Here is a 9123-nt window from a genome sequence, read left to right as displayed (position 1 = left end):
GCCGTGGAAGACGCTCTGGTTGTTAGGGCGACTCATCCCGCCTTCCGGGGGCTTTTTTCTGGTTTTGTGATTGGCTGCTAATATCAAGGAATCCCGGCGTGGACAGCGCGAGGGAAAAGATGGCGGCGATGGCGGTCGGAGGTGCCGGTGGGAGCCGCGTGTCCAGCGGGAGGGACCTGAACTGCGTCCCCGAAATAGCTGACACTTTGGGGGCTGTGGCCAAGCAGGGGTGAGGGCCCAGACCTGCGCAAGCGGAATGCGGGCTCCGAACTCGGGGACGAAGAGGGACAGACTAGTCATCCCCGAGAGGCAGGGGTGAGGGGGTCGGAGTGGGTAAGATTAGGGCGGGAGAAACCATTACTCCTTGGGGGAGGATGGAGAAGCCTTAGGCCCTGGAGCGTGAAAAAAAAAAACAAAAAACAAAACAAAACAAAAGAAAACCCAAACAAACAAAAACTTGCTGGGGCGTATGGTCGCTGAGCCCCAAAGTCACGGGAGTTGTCAGGTAAACTCAAAAAGGACTAGAGACCTCTAAGGCCCCGGAGAGCGGGATTATAGTCTGAGAGTGGGGGGGAGTGTTAGAGGGTTAGGGAGAGAAGAGATAAACCTTGAGGGGGAAGGCATGGGCGGTACTGGGGCAAATCTGGATGTAACAATCTTGGAAAACCGGTGACAGCAGAGTAGAAAATCCACTTGGCGTGGGTTTTTATCTTTTCTCCTTTTCCATGCCTGTGTTTTGGGGAGAAACAGGCACAGTACAGCGGAAGTGATAGGCCCCAAGGTGGGCTGAACTCAGCAGTCCAGTCGGGTGACTGATGGCAGCTGAAAGGGTTGTGCAGAATTGAGATAGCCTAATCCAGTTGCTTGGATCTTTAGGCACTGCTGCTCTCTTTACATGACGATTCTGGGTCTGTCGCGGTTGTAGGTTTGATTTCCTCTGCATGCCTGTCTTCCACCCGCGTTTCAAGAGGGAGTTCACTCAGGAACCTGCTAAGAATCGGCCTGGCCCCCAGACACGATCAGACCTACTGCTGTCAGGAAGGGGTAGGGACCATCCCATATGCCCCTTAATTATTAGAGGCATAACAACTTCTGCTCTAACAGTGCCCTCATTCTCCTCCTTTCCTGACTTGGATATATTGGTTAGTCCTGGGACATAGATAACTCTTCTTGTTTTCTTCTTGCTTACCTGCTAAAAAAGCCTTAGCCTGTTTTGCATCAGGCTATCCCACATCTGTGATAGAAAAAGTCTTTGTCGCTCATCTCTACTCTATATTCCCTGTTAAGAACTAGAAATTGAACAAGTAAAGTGCTGAACCTCATTTAGTCTTTGTCTTTCTTGGATGGGGGGAGTGCAGACTGGAATACGCTAATTGTGGGAAAGCTATCTCCATGGATTCGTCCAGACTCAAAAGTGGAGAAGATCCGCAGGAACTCCGAGGCGGTAAGACTGTTTGACCTCTCCACTGGATTTTTCTAGAGATCAGGTCCGTAACCCGGCTGGGTGCAGAGAGCAGTTTTTCCTCCCATAACTTAGTAAGTCTAATATAATACAACTAAAGCTATTTGGGTTGCTAGCTCTTAACCTTTTCCTCTTGATCTCCATTCCAGGCCATGTTACAGGAGCTGAATTTTGGGGCATATTTGGGTCTTCCAGCTTTCCTGCTGCCCCTAAATCAGGAAGATAACACAAACTTGGCCAGGGTTTTGACCAACCACATCCACACTGGCCACCACTCATCCATGGTATGGCCAAGGGCCTCATTTCCTGCTGCTTATTGTGGTAGTCAGGCTGTGCTAGGTACCTTCTTGTTCCTAGCCATTCAGTAAAGAGTGCATTTGGCAGAACTGAAGTGTCAGTACTGCCTACCACCATCTAAAAGTAGTAAGCAGAGGGGTAGAAAACATACAGAATGTACAATTATTTCTAGAAACTTACAGTTGCAATAATGAACAGGGGAGATATTTACATAAGGATATATACAAGATATGAGTACGTGTACGTATAATCACAAGTTGGGAAAAAATATAAAAGGATTAACTTGAGATCTGGATCAAGATAATTGAAGGAAGCTTTTGGACCCAGTGAGTTCAAAATAGACTTCTAAGTAGGGTACTTGTTCATGTGCAGTTCTGGATGCGGGTACCCTTGGTGGCTCCAGAGGACCTTAGAGATGATATCATTGAGAATGCACCAAGTACACACACAGAGGAGTATAGTGGAGAGGAGAAGACATGGATGTGGTATGTCTCCTTTTGCTGCTGTACCAGGGCAAAGGGTAGGGGGAGGGGAAGTACAGGGTGGATCCTGTAGAGTGGTCTCCTCCCCCTATGGTGATTGGTGGGCCGTATATATTGACTGTATTTTGCTGTATTTGACCCTGGACAGGTGGCACAACTTCCGGACCTTGTGTGACTATAGCAAGAGGATTGCGGTGGGTAAGTCCACAAGGGTCCTGGGATAGGTGTCCTTTCTCAGACCTCCTGTGAATAAGAATCAGGAGTTACAGAGATGCCAAGTGAACTGTGTGCATTTTTGATAACTGTGTACTTCTGGCGACTTTACAGTTTAAAATACTACTTTTTATCAATTTTTATAAAAATGCAGAATTTTGTTTTGCTTTTTTTTAAAGCTATGTTGTTAGCACACAGAACACTTCATTATTGTTTTAGGGGAAGGGGACATGTCACTAATAGAGCATCTCCGAAGCTAGATTAATACTGGGGGGGGGGGGCGGGGGGGGGATACTTTTCCCTTCTAGTTTTGAGAAACTTCCTCTTGGTTCCCAGGACGAGGGATTCCTTGGTGTTGACACACATTAGCCACCTTGGCACAGATGCCTTGTGGTGTGGAAAAACTAAAATTCATTTTTTACATTTTCTTCTCCCTCTCTGCCTTCAACATAGACTTGGCTCCCTTAAACCCAGGGACCTGTTGGAACCTGACCCCAAAACATGGTTCCTAGTTTGTCAGGCAATATGGGCTTTGCAGTGTCACCATAGAGATGGCAGCCCTCAGAAGAGTTCCTTTTTTAGCTTGTGGATCTTCAGATTGAAAATTCTGCTATTTTCATTTGATTTCCTGAAAGTCAGGGTCAGCTTGTGACAAGTTGTTAACATGCTAAATGTGAACTGTCAACCCTCATTCTAAACTCCCTGTTCAGAGCATCACATAAAGACTTCATTGGGTTTTATAGTAAGCTCTCTGATTTTGGTAGTCCACTGAGGAAGGGAGTTTGAAAGTAGTTGTATACTTTTGAGGATTGTCTGCCCACGTCCTGCCTGAAATACCATGATTGTTTATGAAAAGTATCTTTAGTGAAGCTGGATACAATTAAACAAACAAAAAAAAGAATCAGGAGTTTCATGTATACTTGGCTGCTGGGCAGTTTTGCTACTCTCTGTATGCCTCAGTGGGCCTTGCTCTTAGGGAGTAAACAGATCTTGCACAAAAAAGCACAAAGGAAAGCCATCTTGCCTAGCAGTAGGTAACTGGTCTTTATCTTTTCGTAGCTCTTGAAATTGGGGCTGACCTCCCATCTAATCATGTCATTGATCGTTGGCTTGGGGAGCCCATCAAAGCAGCCATTCTCCCCACCAGCATTTTCCTGACCAATAAGAAGGGATTTCCTGTTCTTTCTAAGATGCACCAGAGGCTGATCTTCCGGCTCCTCAAGGTGGGTGGTAGGAGGGTTTCAAAGGTACTCCAGCTAATCCTCTTGCCTTACTCACATGTGTGTGATGTTTTTTTTCCTGTGGGGCTTTCTTTTCCTCTCTGGTTTCTGGAGAGCAATTTCAGCATAGTTGGAGGTCTTGAGAACAAAGACGCAAATGGCAGTAAGAGTCCCAGAAACATTTTAAAAGGAACCAGATCTCATGAGAACTTTACAGAAGGTTTCATTTAAGATGTTATAGCATGGATCCATGGGGCTATTTGAGCCAGGATGATGCTTATATGACATAGGAGGGACATAGGAGGGCTTTATGAGTTTATTGAAGCCTCATGCTGTTCTCTTGATACCTGGAGGGATTTGTTGAACTAGAAGACTGCTGGTCCAGGTCTTATTTTACGCTAGGGTTCTTTGGCCATAAACCATAACAGTATCCCAGAATCTTGGTTCGAGGACTGCGTCTGATGGTCTGACCTCTCTCACAGTTGGAAGTACAGTTCATCATCACAGGCACCAATCACCACTCAGAGAAGGAGTTCTGCTCTTATCTCCAGTACCTGGAATACTTGAGTCAGAACCGCCCTCCACCCAATGCCTACGAACTCTTTGCCAAGGGCTATGAAGACTATCTGCAGTCCCCACTCCAGGTGGGTCTGGAGTATGCTGAGAGGAGGGAGCTTGGGGGGGAAATGTCTCTGGCAGTAGCTGCCCTAAAATCCTACCAAAGTTCAGGAGGCAGTGGGAAAGTTTTTGGTATTCTGGTACATTGACCCTGCCAGAAACTGGCTGCCTAACTTTGCCTTTTTCCTCTCGTTCATTAGCCACTGATGGACAATCTGGAATCTCAGACATATGAAGTGTTTGAAAAGGACCCCATCAAATACTCTCAGTATCAGCAGGTATAGGGTGGGTCCGGGTCAAGTATAGGGCCGGGATGACCTGGGTGAAGATGGGATTGTAGCCACGAGTTCTTCTCTCCCTCCTTCTCCAGGCCATCTATAAATGTCTGTTAGATCGAGTGCCAGATGAAGAGAAGGATACCAATGTGCAGTGAGTGCTCTTCCCCATAATCCCAGAGATTTGCATAGTTACTTCTTTATCTGCCGAGTCAGCTGACACTTCCCCTTTCTTTCTCAGGGTGCTAATGGTGCTGGGAGCAGGCCGGGGTCCCCTGGTGAACGCTTCCCTGCGGGCAGCCAAGCAGGCTGACCGGCGGATAAAGCTGTACGCTGTGGAGAAGAACCCAAATGCCGTGGTGACGTGAGCAGCAACATCCTTGCTGGAAAGTTTGTCTCCAGTGCCAGTTTTTCTTATCAGTGTCCTCACTTGCATTATCTTTATTTTAGGTTAGAGAACTGGCAGTTTGAAGAATGGGGAAGCCAGGTGACGGTAGTCTCATCGGACATGCGGGAATGGGTGGCTCCAGAGAAAGCAGACATCATCGTCAGTGAGCTTCTAGGCTCCTTCGCTGACAATGAACTGTCACCTGAGTGCCTGGATGGAGCCCAGCACTTCCTAAAAGGTGCCTCCAGGCTGGCATGTACTGAGTAAGGGGAATGGATTATCAGCTAGGAAGGCTGCGGCAGGTTGTGGGGGCTGGGGTGGGGGTGGGGGATAGGGCAGTAGCAGCGGAGAAGGTTGCAAGGTTTAGGGGAAGGTGGGTTGGATTTGGGTCAGTGCCCTTAGCAAATGAAGTAATCTTTCTGAACCTCAGCATTCCCATCTGTAAAATGACAGGAGTGGACTAGAGCAGAGTTTCTCGGTCTGAGGTCTGTGGATTCCCTGCACTGACATGATATGTACCTTGGGCTTAGCTTTCATCCAGATCTCAAAGGGCTTTTATGACCCCACAGAAGACTACTAGATTAGAATATCTTAGGTTCTTTCCAGTTTTTTTTTTTTTTTAAAGATTTTATTTATTCATTTGAGACACATAGATACAGAGAGAGAGAGAGAGAGCATGAGCAGGGAGAGAGGCAGAGGGAGAGGGAGAAGCAGTCTCCCTGCTGAGCCAGGAGCCCGATGTGGGGCTTGATCCCAGGACCCTGGGATCATGACCTGAGCCGAAGGCAGACGCTTAACCATCTGAGCCACCTAGGCGCCCCTGGTTCTTTCCAGTTTTAATCTTGTAAATTAACCTAGAAGTAGAATCTCCTATGACAGGAGTTGGGAGTAGGTTGGCCTGGGAATGTGACAATATGGAGCAGCCTGGGTCTGTTTTTTGGGATTTTTTGTTTTGTTTTGTTATAATTTTTAAGTAGGCCTCATGCCCAACACAGGGCTTGAACTCACAACCCTGAGATCAAGAGTTGCGCGCTCCACCAACTGAGCCAGCCAGGTGCCCCTGCCTGGTCTGTTTTGATGTGGGAAGTTTGAACCTTCAGTTAGTCAGACACACCATTTCATCCCTTGGGAACTTTTATGACCCTTCTGCTCTGCAGATGACGGTGTGAGCATCCCTGGGGAGTATACCTCCTTTCTGGCTCCCATCTCCTCCTCCAAGCTGTACAATGAGGTCCGAGCCTGTCGGGAAAAGGACCGAGACCCTGAGGTAAAAAGCCACCCTCTTCTGGAGAGCTCTATTCTCTTTAGTCCTCTTTTTTTTTTTCTATATTAGCATCAACTGTTTTCTTCTACTGGAGAAGATGAAGAGGTGAAGGAGATGGGAATGTGGGAAAGTGGTTGAATTGAAAATGTTTTTATCCTTTTCTGTGTCCTGGAGGCTCAGGCTTCCTTTCCTGGGAGAGTGGATATGTCTTGCCTATCTGCTCCAGCTCTTGCTTGGTCTCTTGGGACAGGCCCAGTTTGAGATGCCTTACGTGGTGCGGCTACACAACTTCCACCAGCTATCTGCGCCCCAGCCCTGTTTCACCTTCAGCCATCCCAATAGAGGTGGGTTCCTGTGTGGCTGTCCTCTGATTGGATGGGTGAGAGCTTACCTTCTGGGTTCTTTTGCTATCCTGGGTAGGGTAGGGTAGCTGTCTCTAGGCTTCCCTTCTTTGTTCTTGCTCTTGCTTTCCCAAGTTCTCTGGAGCTTCTGGTCCCTTATCATCCACACATCTCTTCCCTAACAGATCCTCTGATTGACAACAACCGCTACTGTACCTTGGAGTTTCCTGTGGAGGTGAACACAGTGCTACATGGCTTTGCAGGCTACTTTGAGACTGTGCTTTATCAGGACATCACCCTGAGTGAGTGTCTGGGGCAGTGGATGGCAGGGTTAGGGTATATTATCTGGGCAGCTTATGTACATGTTTCACTTAGAGTCACAGGGAGCCCAGGAATCAGTGAATGTGGGTCTTTGATTACTTATTTCTCTGTTCACAGAAGACACTCCCCTCAGCCCAGGCAAAAAGTAGAGTCACAGAGACCTCAATTTTTCATTATTTTTTCTCACACAGGTATCCGTCCAGAGACTCACTCTCCTGGGATGTTCTCATGGTTTCCCATCCTCTTCCCCATTAAGGTAGGAATCACCTTTAACACTCAGCGGGTTAAGGAGTGACTTTTGCCATTGGTGTTCTGCCCCTTCCCTCCTGTCAGGATGATGCTTGACTGTGACCCACGGTCTAGTGCTCCCACATGCTCTTGGAGCCCTGTTGTAGGTGTTGAGGGGTCTTCAGTGCCCTTCTACTTGGCTTCCCCACAGCTCCTGTCTACTCTTCTGTCCAGTCTCTACCTTAGCTAGAGTCATCTTTTTAAAACCCAAATCTGATCATATTTCTGTCCTGCTTAAAATCCTTCAACGACTTTGGGCTGCCTGGGTGGTGCAGTCAATTAAGTGTCTGACTCTCGCTCTCGGCTCAGGTTGTGATTTCAGGATCCTGTGGGCTCTGCGTTAAGCATGGAGTCTGCCTGGGATTCTCTCTCTCTCTCTCTCCCTGCCCCTCCCACTTTTGCACACGCGCTCTCTTTCTCTCAAATAAATACATCTTCAAAAGCAAAACAAAACAAAACAAAACAACCCTTCAATGACCTCCTACTGCCCTCAGGATAAAGATTTAACATTGTAAGACTTGGTGTGATCTAGTTTTAGTGTGTCTTTTCAGCTACTATCCCCTTGATTACATTGCCATCAGCCCTATGGATCTTCTTTTTTTTTTAAATTGAAATATAATTAACAGTGTTGTATTAGTTTCAGGTGTAGAACATAATGATTCAACAAATCTGTACATTACTCAGTGCTCATCATGATTCTAATACCTTGTCTTCTTTCCTGCTTCAGGCTTTCACACCTTTCTCCTTTGTCTTGAAAGTTCTTTGTTCATCTCTTCACCCAGTTAACTTATCTTCCAGGTCCCCTTAAACATTCCTCTTGTCCGATAACTTTCCCTGACCACCGGGACTAGGTGTGCACTTCCTCTCGTAGGTGCTCTTGTAGTGCATGTTCTCTGCATGTTCACGGCACTCCTCACACTTTCAGTTATCTGTTTAATGTCTGATGGTTCAGTTCTGATTATTCATTCTAAAAGACTTCAGATTGGGGCGCCTGTGTGGCTCAGTCGTTAAGCGTCTGCCTTTGGCTCAGGTCATGATCCCAGGGTCCTGGGATCGAGCCCCGCATCAGGCTCCCTGCTCAGTGGGAAGCCTGCTTCTCCCTCTCCCACTCCCGCTGCTTCTGTTCCCTCTCTTGCTGTGTCTCTCTCTGTCAAATAAATAAATAAAATCTTTAAAAAATAAAAACAAAAAAGAATAAAAAAAACAAACTTCATGAAGGTTGGAACGTCACGTATTACCCTCTTCTCTCCACGCTTAGCTCAGTAGTACATTGCCACATACAGTTCATCAGCTCTACCCTGAACCTCCCTGTCTTTCTTCTTGCAGCAGCCCATTACGGTACGTGAAGGCCAGACCATCTGTGTGCGTTTCTGGCGATGCAGCAGTTCCAAGAAGGTGTGGTATGAGTGGGCTGTGACAGCACCAGTCTGTTCTGCTATTCACAACCCCACAGGCCGCTCATACACCATCGGCCTCTAGCCCTGCCCGCAAGTGTTCAGAGCCTTGGAAGCAGCTTCAAGTTCTGCTCCTGTGGCATAGAAAGTGCAGTACAGCTGTGGGCTGTGATTCCCCTTGCCCATCGGAGTGGAGCATTTCAGTCTGCTTTCCTGCCTTACATCAAGGTGGGCAAAGGATGAGAATTAATTGCAGGGCTCAAGCCACCAATCTGTGAAGACTTCAGGCCAGGGTGGGAGGAATTAGTGCTGGATCTGAAGGTACTCCAACAGGCCCTCGGCCTCAAGCGCTCCCTGGAATAGCCCCGAGAACATGTGGTTTGAACACATTTTCAGCCCTTTCCCTGCCCATCTCTGTTCCTGTTATGATGGTTTTGTGTGGGAGGAAATACAAATAAAGTGAAGTTACAGCCTTTTCCTGCTCCAGCCCTGCTGCCCCGCGCCTCTGCTTTCTCACACCTTACTTAAACCTAGGCGTATTCAATCTATGCCTTTATCCA

The 9123-nt window shown here is 47.4% G+C and overlaps 1 protein-coding gene across 3 annotated transcripts; it reads left to right on the top strand.

Annotated features, from left to right (window-relative positions):
* Positions 1 to 55: 55 nt before the first annotated feature.
* Positions 56 to 9049, top strand: PRMT5 (protein arginine methyltransferase 5). Of its 3 annotated transcripts, none has more exons than XM_045900529.3 (17): positions 56 to 229; positions 926 to 1044; positions 1359 to 1444; positions 1612 to 1746; positions 2132 to 2244; positions 2390 to 2439; positions 3514 to 3677; positions 4157 to 4318; positions 4493 to 4570; positions 4663 to 4721; positions 4809 to 4931; positions 5018 to 5193; positions 6113 to 6222; positions 6470 to 6563; positions 6746 to 6862; positions 7073 to 7137; positions 8496 to 9049. In XM_045900529.3, exons 1-17 carry the CDS (start codon positions 120 to 122, stop codon positions 8646 to 8648), a joined length of 1914 nt encoding a protein of 637 aa, XP_045756485.1. In that variant the 5' UTR covers positions 56 to 119; the 3' UTR covers positions 8649 to 9049. The 3 variants fall into 3 exon arrangements, with proteins under 3 accessions (XP_045756485.1, XP_064426875.1, XP_054369616.1); XM_064570805.1 differs by having other exon boundaries at positions 179 to 315; XM_054513641.2 differs by lacking the exon at positions 56 to 229 and adding an exon at positions 356 to 505.
* Positions 9050 to 9123: the final 74 nt, after the last annotated feature.

Source organism: Mirounga angustirostris, unplaced genomic scaffold (assembly GCF_029215605.1).
Source record: "Mirounga angustirostris isolate CCGP_5_RB_7025 unplaced genomic scaffold, mMirAng1.0.hap1 SCAF_9, whole genome shotgun sequence".
Taxonomy (NCBI): Eukaryota; Metazoa; Chordata; class Mammalia; order Carnivora; family Phocidae; genus Mirounga; species Mirounga angustirostris.
The sequence above is the reverse complement of the archived record's forward strand: the minus strand, read 5'-3'. Positions and strand labels throughout refer to the sequence as shown.

Coding starts and splice junctions, on each gene's coding strand:
- PRMT5 (XM_045900529.3), top strand. CDS start 120: ATGGCGGCGATGGCGGTCGGAGGTGCCGGTGGGAGCCGCGTGTCCAGC. Junction 2,440..3,513: donor TAGCAAGAGGATTGCGGTGG/GTAAGTCCACAA, acceptor ATCTTTTCGTAG/CTCTTGAAATTGGGGCTGAC. Junction 4,319..4,492: donor ATCTGCAGTCCCCACTCCAG/GTGGGTCTGGAG, acceptor CTCGTTCATTAG/CCACTGATGGACAATCTGGA.